This window comes from Phyllostomus hastatus, unplaced genomic scaffold (assembly GCF_019186645.2).
Source record: "Phyllostomus hastatus isolate PE091 unplaced genomic scaffold, TTU_PhHast_1.1 phas_contig_152, whole genome shotgun sequence".
Classification (NCBI taxonomy): domain Eukaryota; kingdom Metazoa; phylum Chordata; class Mammalia; order Chiroptera; family Phyllostomidae; genus Phyllostomus; species Phyllostomus hastatus.
Genome location: NW_025333622.1, coordinates 6,321,680 through 6,338,794, shown reverse-complemented (window position 1 = coordinate 6,338,794; position 17,115 = coordinate 6,321,680). Strand labels below are relative to the sequence as shown.

The 17,115-nt window shown below is 45.6% G+C and overlaps 1 protein-coding gene across 1 annotated transcript; it reads left to right on the top strand.

The window, feature by feature from the left end:
- Positions 1 to 6,374: 6,374 nt before the first annotated feature.
- On the top strand, positions 6,375 to 10,826 carry DUSP6 (dual specificity phosphatase 6). Its single transcript, XM_045830596.1, has 3 exons — positions 6,375 to 7,249; positions 7,870 to 8,304; positions 9,317 to 10,826. The coding sequence occupies exons 1-3, from the start codon at positions 6,850 to 6,852 to the stop codon at positions 9,622 to 9,624; spliced, it is 1,143 nt and encodes a 380-aa protein (XP_045686552.1). The 5' UTR covers positions 6,375 to 6,849; the 3' UTR covers positions 9,625 to 10,826.
- The last annotated feature ends 6,289 nt before the right edge of the window (positions 10,827 to 17,115 follow it).

Here is a 17,115-nt window from a genome sequence, read left to right as displayed (position 1 = left end):
TATACTGGAGAGCCTGCAAAGAGTCTGAAATGGGAGTTTGGATTCCAGTGTTATTAGCTGACATTTGAGCTCACCATTCCCCATTATAAAACCTTGGTAATGGTATACCTGCTTTGCAGAGTTATGGCAGTTATAGGTCACATGTGTGAAGCTTGGTGAAAATTAGATTGCAGCCATTATGTTGATATTTTCATGATAAATATGAATATAACTTTAAAAAAATATTTTATTTATTTTTAGAGAGAGGGGAAGGGAAAGAGAAAGGGAGGGAGAGACACATCGATGTGTGAGAGGAAACATCAATTGGCTGCCTCTTGCAGGCCCCTAACCAGGAACCTGGCCTGAGACCCAAGCATGTGCCCTGACTAGGAAATGAACCTGTGACCTTTTGGTTCACAGGCTGGCACTCAACCCACTGAGCCACACCAACCAGGGCATAACTTTTCTAATTAACATATCAAATGGTCTGAAGCTCAGATGAGTCTGGAGGCCTCTGGGGCTCCACCAATATATTTTTGTAGGATCTGTGAGTTCTTAAGTTCAATAAACTGAGCTAAAGCATTTCTTGTCTTGTGGACACACACAGTCATTTATACTGATTGCTGAGGCAAAAATGGGCTAGCAGGAAATAGTACCTACTTAAATAATTAGTTCTCTTACATAAAGGCTATTTGTACGCTCACGCTTGATTAAATAAAGGAACACAAGAAGACAAAAGTCACCAAAGGAAACAGGGCTCACACAAGGAGGCACAAAGCAAATATTCTGCTTGTAGATGCACCATGGCTAATGCCCAGTATGCTGCACACGTGCAACTTCATAACAAGCCCAGGAAGCTTCTGGGAAAATGAATGCAGATAGTCCCTTGCCTCCCTGGAAGGCAGTGTAAGCTTAATTTCCCAGTAGGGATGATCCTTGGAGCTTTGAAAATGGTGCAAAGTGAAGTAAGGTGCCACAGTCCCAATGTCCCCTAAAAAAACAGTGAGATTGGCTGTACTGCAGAGATGCAGCTTCCTAACAATTTCTTCCATACACTTCACATATGCTTTCACATTTCCTATGTTGTGAAAATAAAGGATAAGAGGGAAGAATCAAAGTTTTCCTCTGCTGGAAGGAAAGGGACCAAAACTTTTGAAAGAAGAAATCAACACTGTTATCTTTAAATGAATGTTCTTGCTAAAGACTTCAAAAGAATATTCTATATAAAGTTTCTATGGGATCTTGAATGTAAATTAATGCACATTGCATCAGGTGCTGGAAAACAGAAACACATGAAAGCTAATGAAGACTGTAATCTTTGAAAGCTTAGCCCGATTGGGGCCCAAGTCTGATTTCATACTAGTTCACATTTTCCTTTGGTTGTACTATTCTGGCTAGGTGTTAAAGTGCCATGTCGTTTGTAGGAAAGCCCCAACCACTCCCTAGACATGACCGTGGACAAGTGATTCTGGCACTGCTGCTGAACAGCTACCCTTGGCCACCTGGCCTGGCCTGCCTTTTTCCCCCACCCCTGAACTGTTTGGAAAAATCATTAGCCCTGCAGCCCCTCACCCTGGGACAAGCTGTGGAGAGCTGCCACATGAGAAGTGATTTGATTGCAAACCAGGATCTGTAGTCGTGGTTTTAATTTGGGGCACAGAGTTAACACTCCTTTTGGTTTTCTCTGTGCACAGCCTACCCCAGCATCAGTCCTTTCGGCCTCTTGGCTTCCTGCTGTTGAGACATGACTCACGGTCTTTTTGAGGCACCTGTCAGGAGACATCAGCAAGAGTTTTGTGAACCCCACATGCCCTTTATTTCAAGTCAGACTATTTCAAAGATATTTCTTAAGTGCAGTTCAATTCTATTTTGAGGTTTAGCTGTTCTGAAAACCACTGTCACTTTGCGGCCTCCCTGGGACCTCTAAAAGTGAACCTTGAATATGCCACAACACTATATTTTTTAAGTCAGACCTTCCAAAGCATGCTCCCCCTATTAGCTGAAAATCTGTTTGACTATTTTCACATGATACAATAATAAATGTCATAGTATTCATAGAGATTATTCCAAAAAGATTTAAAGGTCATGCTAAACTTTTTCTGTCTCTTAAATCCCAAGTGTCCTCAATGCAGGAAAATTCCTGCAAAGTTAGAATGCCTCTTCAACAGTCAAGCAAACATTCATGACAGATAGAATTACTTTTAAGCAGCTTCCCAGGGTGAACCATCAGGAAGAACATGTACACACAGAGAGAAGTTAGTATCTCAGAAATGGCTGCCCTGCACATAGACATAGACCTCTACCCATGAACGACCCCTAAAGAACTGAGGCCTCTGGAAGTGAGGAAGCCTGTGATTCTTGTAGTTGCTAGAACTCTTCTCAGAGTTTTTCCTGGGAGGCTGGGTGACAGGGCCAGGACGAGGAGATTCGAGGCAGGATCATCAGCAACAGGACTCAGCTGTGTGCTCGAACAAAGCGGTGAGTCTTAAAAACATCATCTTTTGAGCCCCCATATTGTGCCTATCAGTTTTTGCAGGTCATCTAGGTTGTCTCTAATCCTCACAGTCCTTTGAGGATTGTAAGTAACCCCAATTTTGCACACTGTTGAATTCCTTTCCTTGCTTTATTTTTCTCCATAGCACTTTCACTTTCTAATATATGTATAATTATTTTATTTATTGTCTGTCCTCAGTAGGACATAAGTTCTGGGAATACAGGTATTATTGTCTGTTGTATTTACTGCTGTTGTCCTGGAACCTAGAATATGAATGAATGAATGAATGAATGAATGAATGCATGTCCTCTCTCAGACTACAAGTGAGTGACAGAGCTAAGATTTGAACCCAGACCCATGTGCTACACTGAGGACTAGATAATGGTAGTTGTGAAGATCCAGGGCACACTCTAAGGAAGAAAGATATGCAACATTTATTGAGTGGTTAACTAATAAAGAGGTACATATCATCAAAGAAAGCCACCAGATGGAAAAGGAGCAGGAAAGCAAGCCTCATGTTTGATCCTAATGTGTGGGGAGGGTGCAACTGATTACGTGACTCTGGTGGTCAGAATTCAAAATGCAGGCCTTAAGCCTTCAAATTCCAGCAGGGAACAGCACAGAGGGGTATGATCTTTATAACATCCTGTAACACTTTTGTGTATGTGGTCAATCCTTAAAAGGCTGGCCTCAAATCCTGTCCCCATCGTTTTCTCATGTATGACCTCAGGTAAATTTCTTAATTTCTGTGAATGTAGATAATTTACATGGGTTTTCTGAGACTGGCCAAAATTATGCATGTAAACACAGAAAGCAGTACCATGCTTATCAGGTAGTAAATACCCACTGTGTATTATTTTTATTAGATCAGTTTGGTGTGGTTGGAGAACAAACAGGGTGTTTAAAAAAGGACCCATTGGAGAAAAGTTAGGTAACTGGCTACTTTCTGTCTGTTAACCGAGTTCAAGGCTTTTGACCCAGGTTTCTAACAGCGCCTGCTTTGCATGACGGCTGAATTGGGATGGATTAAATTGCTTAGGGTAGGCAGATCCTCAGAGGGCTTCTCTGTAAATGAGCCAATTCCAGGCGAGGTCCTAGGCAGCCAGCAAAGAAGGGTCCTGTGGATGGAATGGACTCAGGCCATTGTGCAGATTCGGAATTCAGAGTGATAAAAATGTAAACAGCTAATAGTCCACCACGTTAGGGCATTTCACTTTACCCATCCAACCATCGCAGATATTGTTGTTATGCCAACGCGCAAGAGTGCGGCTTAGAATAGTTAGAAAATTTAATCACGGTCAAATGTTTAGGAAGCGATTAGGGCACAATTTAAACCCGGGCCGCCTTACTCCAGAGGCTCTTTACGCTGCCTGGTTTGGGATCGAGCGGTCAGAATGTCATTTTATAAAATGTGTTGAAAAGGATCGGCATTCCGTTTGCGGTGGGTTTCAGAAGCATGGGTAAAACTAAATGTTTGCGAAGTGTGCGATTATCTTTCCAAATCTATGCCCAGGCTCAGGTAGTTTCACTTTTAAAATAACTAAATAGAAACCAATGTCCCTCCTTGCATCCTCTGTGAAAGGTCCCGGACTGAAAGAGTTTGCTCCTCTCAATTCTGCAGCAAGGCACCATTGCAACTCCCTTGCTCGCCTCTAGGTCCTGGTGACTGAAACATCTTGGGCTGGAAACGTCTATAACAGGTGGGGGCGAATCGGAGGCGTCAACTCCAGCGCAGGGCTCCTCCGGCTGGAACTGGATGATATCCAGTAAAATATGGCAATTTTGTTCCAAGGCATGCCCAAAAAAGGAGTGGGGAAAGAAGCACGGCAACCCCCACCTTCGTTGAACACGCTCTTCCAGGGGCGGCCTGCCTGTAGCAGAGCTCCAAAATTGGCAACCTGGGCTTCGCAGTCGGGGTTTTTTTTTTTTTTTAAGCTTACATTCCCCAAACCAGGGAACAGGCGGGTGACTAAAAATGCAAATTGGAGCGCGGCGTAAGCAGGCAGGCCCTCTGGTGCGGGGAGTCTAGGAAAGGGAGACCCCCGCGACCTCAGGTGCCCTCCGCTACATTTGAGATGGGCGCAGAGCACCAGAAGGGGCGCTCCGAACGTGGCTCCCCGCCGAGCCACTGCCCCTGCTTCCGCCCCCCTGGCGGCTGCCCGACAGCCAGCGGCCTCTTTTCGGCCCCGGGAGGGGTGGGGGGGTGGGTTAGGGAGGGAAAGCCGGCTTAGTGTCCGCGCCTTCCGGCCTCTGCCAACCCCCCACCCCCCACTCCCACAGCCTCTACCGCAACACACAGGTGGTTTTCCGCTCGGGAGAGGGAGGCCTCGGCACTTTTATGTAACAATAGAACTCTGCGCCGCCGAGACTGCGCCTCCTAGTCGCTGAGGCCCTGCCCAGGCCACGCCTCCATCCGGCAGGCCCCTAGCCGGCCCCTAGCCCGCTCGCCAGCCCTGCACCCGGGCGCCCATGCTGATCGCTGTTTGCAGGCATGGCCAACAACTCCTCTTTTACCTGCTGGCTCTGCAGAGCTATGGGACTTTCCTCTGGACTCCCAGCACTCCTTGGGAGCCAGGGGTCTCGCCATGCACTCCCCTCATCCTCCCTGGAGCAGCTATGGAGCCCACAGGCCCACATTCAGTCCCCCACCCTTCAGCGGGGTTGCCCAACGGCCCGCACCCACTTAGCTAGGAACGGGTGTGGCGGGTGGCTGGCAGTGAGTGCAACGCACAGATGCGACTGGTGCTCCGCACCGGGCCAGTGAAAAAGCGGAGGGTGCTGCTGCTCGGGCTCGGAAGAGGGGGGTGGGAGGGAAGGCGCTCCTCTCTGACACGCCTGCCTGTCTGCAGTAACCCAGTCGCTGAGCCCGTCTGAGCTCTGCAACCTGTAGGCCTTGCGGAAGGACTGCCCCGAGCCTCGACGGTGGGGACATCCCGAAAGCTCCACGAGCCCCGTGCACCTCGCCCGGGTAGCCCCGCCAGGCCGGCTCTTTCGGAAGCGCAGCTTACTGCTCAGAAATGATTAATGAGCGCGACCCCCACCCTTACGGCCCGCCGTCGGTGATGGGCGGGGGTGCTTGGATCCCGGAAACAAGGGCTCCTATTGCCCCACGCCGGTGGAGGAAAATAGCAACCGACTGCCCAACGAGTTTGTTTCTGCAGTCTCCACCACTGTTTAAAAAAAAAATTGAAACGCTATTGTAAGAAAAAGCTTCATTCCTATTATCTGAACATTTAAGAAAATTGTTTGCTTGCTTTAAAATGTTTCAATGAAATCCTGTTTTTTCTTTCCAAAGATGTTGGATTAGCATTTAACACTTCATCGGTCATCAAAGCCCAGGCAGTCAGCAGCCCCAACACAGCCTCGGCTAAAAGAACATCAGAGCAAACAGAGTTGGGCTTTTTAAACTGGCAAAACAAATGTCACCCGCCTGAAGGGGAGCGGGGGAGAGGGTTAAAGCGAACTCCAGTCCAAACGAGTTTAAAGGGGAAAAAAAAGGAAAAAAAGTCATTACAAGTTTTCCCAAAGCTAGCTTGAGAGCACAGGCGTCACGAACAAGGGCTTTTGTGCCTGCTAATTGCACCATTTGTGCGCAAAAGTTCCGACGCAAAGTGTGAACTCTCAACAGAAGGAAATATGAGACAACTGAAGTGCCCTGGTTTATGTGCCCTGCTCCTCCGCCGCCTCCTCTTCTTTCTCCTTCCTCCAGCCGAGCCTGCTGTTGCAGCTTGTTTGCACTGGGGCTTATCCGGAGCGGAAATTCCTTTCCGTTTTTGTGAATGACAAACTCATTAACAATTCATCAACACAACCTGTTCCAGCCGGCCCGTCTCCACGGCAACAGCCCCTTCCGCAGCGCGTTCATTGGCTGGCTAGGAGAATGTATCCATTGAGACGCTCGCTGTTTGTATCCATTGAGGAGCTGCCTCGCGCAGGGGGTGTGCGACAACTGAGTCCTAGGGAGAGTGAGCAAATCGAGGCTTGAATAATCCAAGGAGAAAAGACGCTCGGGTGGATTTGAGGTGCAGCCTTGGAGGGAGGGATTAGGAGCCCCTGGACTTTTTTCTCTCCCTCTTCTCTCTGTAGCTCGGAGTCCGAATTAATTGGATTTCATTCACTGGGAGGGACAAAACTGTCTTGCCAGCTTCATTCAGAGCGATTCATTGAACCTGAGAGCGAGAGGCTGCAGCCGGGTGCAGAGGGAACCGCCGGCTTCACTTCAATCTCGCCTTTCCCAACCTCTAACACGGTTTGGGAAGAGCGAGGTGGAATTCAACCCCGCTCCGTGAGCGGCGGCTTCGTGCGGCGTCCTCGGCCTATGCCTGCCCCGAGGGGCGTCTGCTAGGCACCCCACCCTCTCTCGCAGCTCGACCCCCATGATAGATACGCTCAGACCCGTGCCGTTCGCGTCGGAAATGGCGATCAGCAAGACGGTGGCGTGGCTCAACGAGCAGCTGGAGCTGGGCAACGAGCGGCTGCTGCTGATGGACTGCCGGCCGCAGGAACTGTACGAGTCGTCACACATCGAGTCAGCCATAAACGTGGCCATCCCAGGCATCATGCTGCGGCGCCTGCAGAAGGGCAACCTCCCGGTGCGCGCACTGTTCACGCGTGGCGAGGACCGAGACCGCTTCACCCGGCGCTGCGGCACAGACACAGTGGTGCTGTACGACGAGAGTAGCAGCGACTGGAACGAGAACACTGGCAGCGAGTCGGTGCTAGGACTCCTGCTAAAGAAGCTCAAGGACGAGGGCTGTCGGGCGTTCTACCTGGAAGGTATGTGCCGGGGGAGCCCTGCACCCGCGCGGCTGGAATGGGGGTGCGGTGCTGCGGTGCTACTGACTGCCGGCTGGGCACGCGGACTGCAAGTGTCCTTGCTGAGCCTGGCTGGTGCTTCTGAGCCATACTTCCCGGTCAGCGCCTGTCCGCTGGCTCCCGGCTGCGAACCTCGCGCGTCCGCTACGGGCCAGCCAGCTGGGCCGGTGCAGAATCCACCCGTTTCCGGGCCGCAGCCACCCGCCGGTTGTAATTAGTTTTTCGTACCCGGAATGCCCTCCACTTTTCCTTGTTTTCTACTGTTTGATTTTGGGTTAAGACTTGCAGGGCAGGTGAGGTCGTTGACCAGATTGGCAGATTGGCATCCCTAGCCCCTCAAAATGTTTAGCAAAGTTGCCATTTTGTGCATTTCCGGATTCAAAAGAATAAAGGTTCCCAGGGGAGGCGGGCCCGTTCGTTCCTCTCCCAGGGGTGTTTTTAAGTGTTTTTATTACATCTGGCTCTGTGTATAGGGAGTTCGTAAGGTGCTGTGGTGTTTCCTGCGCCTTGCCGCGGCTCCCAAAGCTGTGAAAACTACTACGGGATCTCGGGTTACATGATTGCTTTTCTCGTCCTGGCAGGTGGCTTCAGTAAGTTCCAAGCCGAATTCGCCCTGCGCTGTGAGACCAATCTAGACGGCTCGTGTAGCAGCAGCTCGCCGCCGTTGCCAGTGCTAGGGCTTGGGGGCCTGCGGATCAGCTCCGACTCCTCTGACATTGAGTCTGACCTTGACCGAGACCCCAGTAGTGCAACGGACTCGGATGGCAGCCCGCTGTCCAACAGCCAGCCTTCTTTCCCCGTGGAGATCTTGCCTTTCCTTTACTTGGGCTGTGCCAAGGACTCCACCAACCTGGACGTGTTGGAGGAATTCGGCATCAAGTACATCTTGAACGTCACCCCCAATCTGCCGAATCTCTTCGAGAACGCTGGAGAGTTTAAATACAAGCAGATCCCCATCTCGGATCACTGGAGCCAAAACCTGTCCCAGTTTTTCCCTGAGGCCATTTCTTTCATAGGTGAGACTAATTAACAGTACTCATCAGACTTTTAAATGCAAAATTTTTAGCCATTCATAGAGTTTAAGTTTTTAATCTTTTTTTGCTGCTTGCTAATTTGTTAAAATACAGGTCTCTAATGTTTTGAAGGCTTTTTAAATTCTGATTTATCTTGCAAAGGGGAAAAAAAACACTTTTTGATAAGGCTGCTGACCACAGGTGTATTTGAAATTCTGTTTCTTGACTCTTTGAATTCAGTCATTTGAAAAGGGGAGGGCTCATAATCAGACAACAGAATTTTCCACAATCTTTGGGATGGGGGAGTTCTAGTTAGAAGTACTTCTAGCATTGCTTTATAATTTTAAAAGACCTGGGAGTTATTTTAGGACATAAAATTAGTTGTTGGAAAGCCCTATTAATGCTAGATGTTGTAATCCGGGTGAATGTTACTGTGATACCGGTTAACTGTGAGACAGTGAGGGTAACCTGAGCCCAGCAGGAAGGACTGTGGGCTGGAAGCCTGGAGAAGCGAATCTCCAGCCATTGTAATGCATTTCCTATTACAAAGGAACTCATTTTCAGGCCATGTCGACATCCTGTTCCTCCTAATGGGCTGTCCCCTGTGACTTCCCTCTCTCTTTTAAGATGCCTGAATACCTCCATTGTTAGCTGCACAACAGTTGGAGAATAATTTAATAGACCCTTGCAGTCTGCTTGTCTGTATAAAAGGCATTCACTACCATATTGCAGGGTTTCTGGTATTCACATGCTGAGGCAAAGAATGCACACATTAAGGAGTTTTTTTGTTGGCAGAAACTTAATACAAAAGCTCCCTTTTCAGAAAATATCTGAAATATGTAATTGTGTCCAATGTACATGTTCTATTGCACTGATACATTTTCTGCTGTCTGCAGTGTTCAACTGCAACACGATTATTTTTCTAAAATCTTTTGTAAAAATTCATCATTTAGAGTGATCACTCACAAAGGGTGGTTTTCTGGTCTGCTGAAATCTTGCCTTTCTGTGTTTCCAGATGAAGCTCGCGGGAAGAACTGTGGTGTCTTGGTGCATTGCTTGGCTGGCATCAGCCGCTCGGTCACTGTGACTGTGGCTTACCTTATGCAGAAGCTCAATCTGTCAATGAATGATGCTTATGACATTGTCAAGATGAAGAAATCCAACATCTCCCCCAACTTCAACTTCATGGGCCAGCTGCTGGACTTTGAGAGGACGCTGGGACTCAGTAGCCCCTGTGACAACCGGGTCCCGGCTCAGCAGCTCTATTTCACCACTCCCTCCAACCAGAATGTCTACCAGGTGGACTCCTTGCAATCCACGTGAAAGGCCCCACATTCCTCCTCAAGGGAGTGTGTGCTTTCCTTGAGCAGTTTTCTCTTAACAGCATCAGTTGGGCTGCTTTCTTTGTATGTGGCCCCACGTGTCCAAATGACACCAGCTGTCTGTATTAGACAAGGTTACCACATGTGGAATTGGTTATTGCAAAGGGAGAGACTTTCTCCATCCTCGCTGGAGGAACAGCACATGCTGTATAGATACAGGTTTGCTCTGTACCCATGTGTACATCCTACCCACGCAGGGACTGGAATTTGAGGACTTCCAGGTAAAGAGGGTAGGACCAAATGGTAGGATAGGAGTATGTGTTCCTTAGGGCCTTGTATGACTGTTTCTTTTTGCATCTGGAACTGACCATTTTGTCTTCAGTGAAGACTGAGACTGATTCAATTTTGCATATAAAGGAGCCAAAGTTTTCAGCTCTGTAGTATCAGTTTGCAAAAAAATAAAATAAACACAGGAAAACCACATTAATAATAGAAAAAATAAATCTGATACTCCATCTGATTATTGTAAATATTTGATCTTAAATCACTTGGCAGTGTTCGTTTGAATTGTTTGTTTTTTCTTTGATGGTTTTAAAAGAAATTCTCCAAAGGGAGAAAGAGCAGTATACCACTTCTGAAAACAAAAATGGAAACTTCTGCTCTTTTCTGATCCAAAGGATATATTTGCAGCATGCTCAACTTGACCAATTTTGAATGACGTTTTCATGGACACTGTTAATGCTGAGAACTTGTTACGGTGCGGTCTTCAGTCTCTTTCATGTATCTTCCTTGTGGTTCCCGCCTCCTCCCACCCCCAATGTAGTTCGACTATGCCTTACCTTTGTAAATATTTTGGCTTGTGTTGTCTTAAAGGGGATACCTTGAAAAAGCACCAAAATCATGGGCTTTTTTCTTTTCTTTTTTAATTTCAGCTGTGCTAAACAGTATATTACCTCTGTATAAAATTCTTCAGGGAGCGTCACCTCTAATGCAATACGTTGGGTTGATTTCTTTCAAGAATTTGTATAAAACTGGAAGTGTGTGTGTGAGCATGGGTACCCATTTGGTAGGTAAAGTGCATATGATTGTGAAGAAGGGAGAGTTAAGTTGCTTCATTTGTTCGTGGTGTAAAGTTTTGAGATGGAATTTATTATAAGAATGTAAGACCTTAAGTTATTAATAAATAACTATTTTGGCTATTGAGAGAGTGTATGTGTGTGTGTGTGTGTGTGTGTGTGTGTGTGTGTCCATGATGGTACCTGAATGTGAAGTGACATATTTTAGGTATTTTTTAGTTGGGATTGATACTGGCTTTTAAAAGCACATGAATAGCAGGACAAAGTTCTCATCTTCTGTGTTAGTCAAGCATGTTTTTCAGTAGCAGCTTATGATTTCTTTTGCTTCAAATAAGGATGACATTCTAGAATTGGGTGGACTGTATCATATATGGATAATACTTCCTATGAATATAGTTCTGGCTTAAGAAAATTGCAATGCTCTTGAAAAAGAGGTGAAGCCATAGTGTACACCTTGCTGCTGAGGTGTGAAGGATATTAATGAACAGTCAAAGAGGAGGTACCAGAATAACCGATGGCTTGGTGTTAACATCTCAGCTTTCTCTCTCCATCAGGATTCTCTACTCAATAATACACATGCCAAAGGAGAAAGTAGGAATAATTATTTTTCTAGTTATTGCCTGGCAATTCTTTTGCAAATTATTCTAATGTTGGAATAATAAATTAGTCAGGAATGGTATCTCCTCTTATGTATCTGGCAAAGCATATATGCTTTCTCAGTGGAGCCTGGATTTGGCTTTAAAATTTCACAGTGGCATTTCAGATGAAACTCTTGTCACTTGTACTCTAATGTGCTTTGTGCTTAACTGGTTTAGAATGTAAGTCAGAAACCACCACTGAACTTCATGGTCATTATTTTGAACAGTTTCTTTCAAAGTGGAGGCTTCCTATCTTATTAATTTCCTTGGGATATCCCCTCTCCTTGTCCCAAGTATAACAGTATACAAACCAAAATAAAAGTAAAGGGCAGGTGTGTGAAATCAAAAGGACTAGAACATAACTGTATTTTATACTCCTTTTCAAATAAACTTAGTCCCTTTATGTGCAGTGGGGAGAAAGGAGCTTTTCACCCTCATGGCACATGAGAGATGTTAGTTGGATGGTTTGGTAATCTATGCATGTGGCTCCAACTTTTTGGCCATCATATCATACTGTCCAGTGTGACTAAAAACAGCAACTAAGCACACGTAAAAGGCAAATGCACAGAAAACTACCAAGTCAGTCTCCCATTTGGCTTCCCTAAATCAGCCAGAGCTTAGAAAGGAGAAGTGGGTTGTAGTTCAACTTGGCTCCCGTTAATCCAGTTCTGAACGGTTTCCGCTCCTGGCATTCCCTAAACTGGCTGTTCAAAGTGGGGATTTGCAAGCAGCGTTAGCAATTTCCTGTCCAGCTGCAGCTCAAGTAGCTGCGTGCTTTTCCCCCTCTTTCTTTGTTCTGGTTTCTTTTTCTTTTTTCTTTTTCTTTTTTCTTTAACATGGGCTGAGGATAATTTTAGTGCATTTCCTCTCTGTGGATTATCATCTCCTTTCCTCCTCAAAGTTGCATACATTGAGTTCCTACCGCTCTGCTCAAACCGACAGCTGGCCTCCCCAGCACTTCCTCTCAGTTCACTGTGGGTTTGTTGTTTGTCAGTCCACTTCTGAAATTAATAATGTTTTCTGGCCAAGTGCCACAAGCCATTACCACAAAGGGGAAGTAACACATATGAATAGCAGGAAGCCATGCAGGGTCACAGTGTGAGCTGAACCTGCGGAGGGAACATAATTGAGCCTGGCCCATTCAGCAAGTGTCTGACAGCGATTTGGGGAGAGGAAGCTCCCTGAATTTAAACAGCTCAAGCTGTGGAAAAAAAAAGTTTCCAATAAATTGGTAGCAAATGGTCTTTGTCATCAGTCTGCATAAAAGGGAGCAAAGAGAGTTTAGGGCCTCCATAAAGGTGCAGTGTTTGGGCTTTCTCCCCGCTCTCCTGGTATATATTGTTTCATAAGGCTGGTGAACAGGAGGGGATCTGCTTTCCTCTATTGCCACCAATGGACTCATGTTAAATGGGTGTTTTTTATGGTTCACACAAGCCAGAAGATTCAAAGAGTTATTCTCTCTTTTATGGAAGGTGGAAGGTTGTAACCCACCGACAGCATGGGCCCCCACCTGGCCCTGGGCCTCACTTTCTGGCCATCCCTCTTTTCCTTTGGTTCCTTTGTGCTTGTAGGAGCTGGGTGAAGAGGATCATTTTGCATCTTGGAGTTCCGCTGACTTCCTGAATGGAGCCGGCGCGGTTACTAGGGCAACCTTTGCCAGCAGCTGCGACTCCCCAGCCTCCCTCCTCACCTGCTGTCCCCGTTAGTGGCTTCCTCAGGTCTCCCAGAAAGCGTTACCTTTTCTGGCCTTGTGCAGGGGGGGTGGAGGGGGGTAGGGTGGGGTGGGATGGGGTGAGAGGCCCTTTCTGGAGAGGAGGTTATCTGCATTTTCTGTGGGGGCTGCAGGAGACTTAGGGAATACACTAGTTGATGCCATAAACTAGTTTTAGGGTTTAAATCAGACTGAGAAAGAATTATCAGGATAGAAATTTCAGCACGGCTTTCAAAGGAGAGAAAATGGAGACCTGCCCCGACCCAGCAATTAGGAGACCTGAACTCTAACTCTTGCTCTCTCACTAATGAATGGGTTAGCCCTAGGCAAGTCACCCAGTCTTACTGAATTCCTTTTTACTTGTCTGTCAAGTGAGAGTCTTTACCTTTCATTCTAGGATTCTCTTACATTTCCAGCCTTCTGGTCACAGACCGGTGACACACGTGAGATGAAATGAGCTGCAGAGCAGGTGAAGCAGTTAACATTTATTAAGACTATCAGTTGCTTCACTTCATGTACAATGCTATATCATTTAACCCTCAAACAGCTCTACTACATAGACCCTATTATTCTTATTTTCCAGTGAAGAAACAGAGGCAGAGAGAGGCCAATGACACCTGAAGTCACCTAATGGGAAGTGGTTGAACTGAGCTTTGAAGCTTTAGCTCTTCTTGTTGTAAACTGCTTGCCATTAGTATTTGCTCAACTTTATAAAGTCCTGTGATATTGACTAGGATGTGGTGACCCCATTTGACAGCTGCGGAAGTGGAGGAAGCAGAGGTTAAGTGACCTGCCAAATCAAACCCAAATTCCACAGCCAAATCATGAGAGAGCCAGAGGGCCCCAGCTGATAAGTTGCCAGAGATGTCATATCTGTGTGGAAGCTTCCATTCTCCCTCTCCACAGAGAAGTTGCCCTTTCCTGGGCTCATGAACATATAAATCACAAACAAGATTTTCCTAGGAATCTCTAAAGTGGCTAGCAGCTGTTCAGCTGGCCCTGACCCCTACCCATACACCCTTTCAGGGTCACACTAGTGAAAAGGCCCCAGAGAAATTCACTTCCTCAATCTGATCCTGAAGAATAGGTTGGGAGAGTTGGGGGTGGGGGAGAGAGAGAGAGAAGTAAGGGCAGATCATGTGTTAGCTGACTATAAGTAAATATTCTTGAAAAGTCATCTAAAAAAACTGTTCAGACCTTAAACTGCTTAAAAAACTACTTTGGGTATAAATTTCTATGCAATTTCCCATGCAGTCATAATCATTTTTTCAAAAGATTCTGCAGACTGAAATTTCAAATAACCTTACTCTTGTGTGCTTATCACAATTGGCCCAAAATCAGTCCAGTTCTGATGACAGAATCTTCAAACTTTTTTAGTCCAAAATTGATTTCCTGAGAGTATATAAGGGCATGGAACAAAGTTCAAACAACTCACAAATATTTATCGAGGCCATGATCTGTATTGCACTGGTTTTGATGAAGCAAGGTTAAAATAAAAGGCAGCCAAAGACTTAATAAGCCCTCCACGACTGAAGAAATGTTGTGTTTCTAAGTGAGATCTCTGAATCTTTTTGTTGGTTCCCCAAATCGAAGTGGAGCCTCCAAAGAACTGTGGGGCAAGGCCTTACATGTCTCTATATGCTGCAACAGTTAAAATAACATTTTAGACCCTGTATTTGATTATTTTTAATATAGGAAAGGATTAATAGTCCACATGCATGCAATTTGGCTGACCATTTGTCATCAAAAATACCTTTAGAGAAAGTATGGATATCCATTACCTTTCAGTATCTGGACGTTTTGGATCATCCATTGCATTTTATGATGAGACGTTTTGTACCACCATGCCTCCACAAAATGAACTCTCAGACACACAAAGAGAAGAAATAGCATATATTATTTGGCAATGACGTCCTAAAAAGCACTAAGCAAGTTTGAAAAAAGTTGCTACCTCTAGGTTAGAATTCTCCCTTTCCTTTTTTGGGATACAACCTAACTGTTAATTACATTAAGCACATTTCTTCCCCTGCCCCACTGCATCCCACCCCGGTGTAGTTAAATCTGACTGCAGATACTAACAGGAGAAAAAAAGGAGAAAGAGGGGAAGGTACAAAAGGGGGATTGTGGTAACAGCTCCCAGGACAACTGTAGCAGGAATGACCCTTTATCTTATATTCTGGTTGTTATTGTTGCCTAACAAACCACCCAAAAACAGTGGCTTCCAACAACAACAGTTGTTTATTTTGTTCATGAGTCTGCGGGAGAGGCTGGTGTCTATTGTGTGGGGTAGTCCCCTCTGCCAGTGGCTCACTCACAGGGCAGGCCAGTTGGTGCTGGCTATCACCTGGAGCTTGTCCAGGTCTCAGGGCCAGGGACTTTGGTTCTGCTCCCTGTGGCCTAAGTTTCCTGAATTACTGATGTCTGGGTTTGCTGGTGCACCCTAAGTGAGAAAGCCAGGTGGAAACTATTGACAGGTCCTAGGCTTAGAGCTCACTTCTGCTGTACACCGAGGTCTATCACGGTTCAAGGATAGGAGATGAAGGAGGTGTAAGATTCTGAAAGAGCACATGGGAAAGACAATATTGTTGCAGCCGTTTTGGGAATAAACAGCCTGCCACATCTTAACATGAAAGCTGTTTGAATGGAGGACTCACAGAAATAATAGCGAGCCCCCATATTAATCTCGTGTTCCTATCTTGAAAACATACTTGTCAACAACTGCTATAATTATTCTTTGAATCCAACTCTTTTTTTCATCTGTTTCTAATGTCCATCATGAAGCATGCCATCAACATAGTGGTTGAGACTGACCCATAAAATAAAATATAAAATCCTTTTAAATCTTGTCAATGTTTCTCTCTCTGCCTTCCTCTCTCTCTAAAAGCAATGAAAAAAATGTCCTTGGTGAAGATAAAAAAATAAAAAATAAAAGCCATTACAACTCACGAGGGCTTATTCTATTCTATAAAATGAGGAAATGGGAAATGCTGGCATAATTGGGCAACTTTGCAGGATAATTTGGAACTTGAGCTCATTCTAGTTTTTATTCCCATGGCCCCAAAATGGTGGCTCCATTGCTAGTCATCATTTTTACATTTCAGGCAGTGGGAAGGAGAAAGGAGGGAAGGAAAAAGAGTGCACTTCCCCACAGAGTCAGTTCCCTTAAAAACTTCTTTGAAATCCTACACCAGACTTGTACTGTGTGTACAGAATTGACCATGTAGCCACAACTAGAGAGCCTGGGGGCTGCAGACTTTTAGGTGGGCACATACATCGCCTAATATAACTAAGGATACTGGGAAGAAGAGGAGAACTAATATTAGCCCCCCACTTTCTTTCCCCACCACAGGGGTGGGTTCTAGACCCAGGCCAGGCCAAGAAGAATGCAATCTTTTCCCACTTCAGTGATTGGTTCAAGGATAAGATATGATTTAAGTCCAGCCAATCAGATTACAGTCTGCATTCTCGTTTGGAAAAGATTGTCTAAATCCCATAAGCCCTGAATCAGAATCATTGGATATAAGGCCTGGGAATCGGTTTGGAAATTACCAGATATGCCATATGTATTAAACCAGCAGTTAATTTAATCTAGCATCTTCTTTCTCAGAGTGTTCGACAGTGTGGAAGGAGCTTGCTACATGTCTTCCGTAACATGGACATCAAAAGGCTGAGCATAGTGTTTAGTTGTAATGAGCTCACTACTACAGATTCTCTTAGAGTTATGATTTTTCTCTATTATCTGCCCTACAAACTAGCATTTGAAAACACACATGGTCTTAAAAATACCTTAATTTTACCAGGGCTTCTGGGTCTGCTGTGATGCTAGAAGGTGGTGTCACCGTGTATTTGCTCTCTCAGTACCCTCTGCGGTTTTATAGGTTCTCGCCCACCAGCTCTCATATTTTGTCTTTCCAGACTGAAGTGTTTTAAAGTTTCTGGTTTCTTCACAAAGTCTAATAATTTTAAGTGTCCCTCTTTGGATATGTTCCAGTTTCATTATGACATTTTTGAGGTTTAATGACTGGATCTCCACCCAGTATTTCTGAGGCAGATGAATTCTGGTGTCT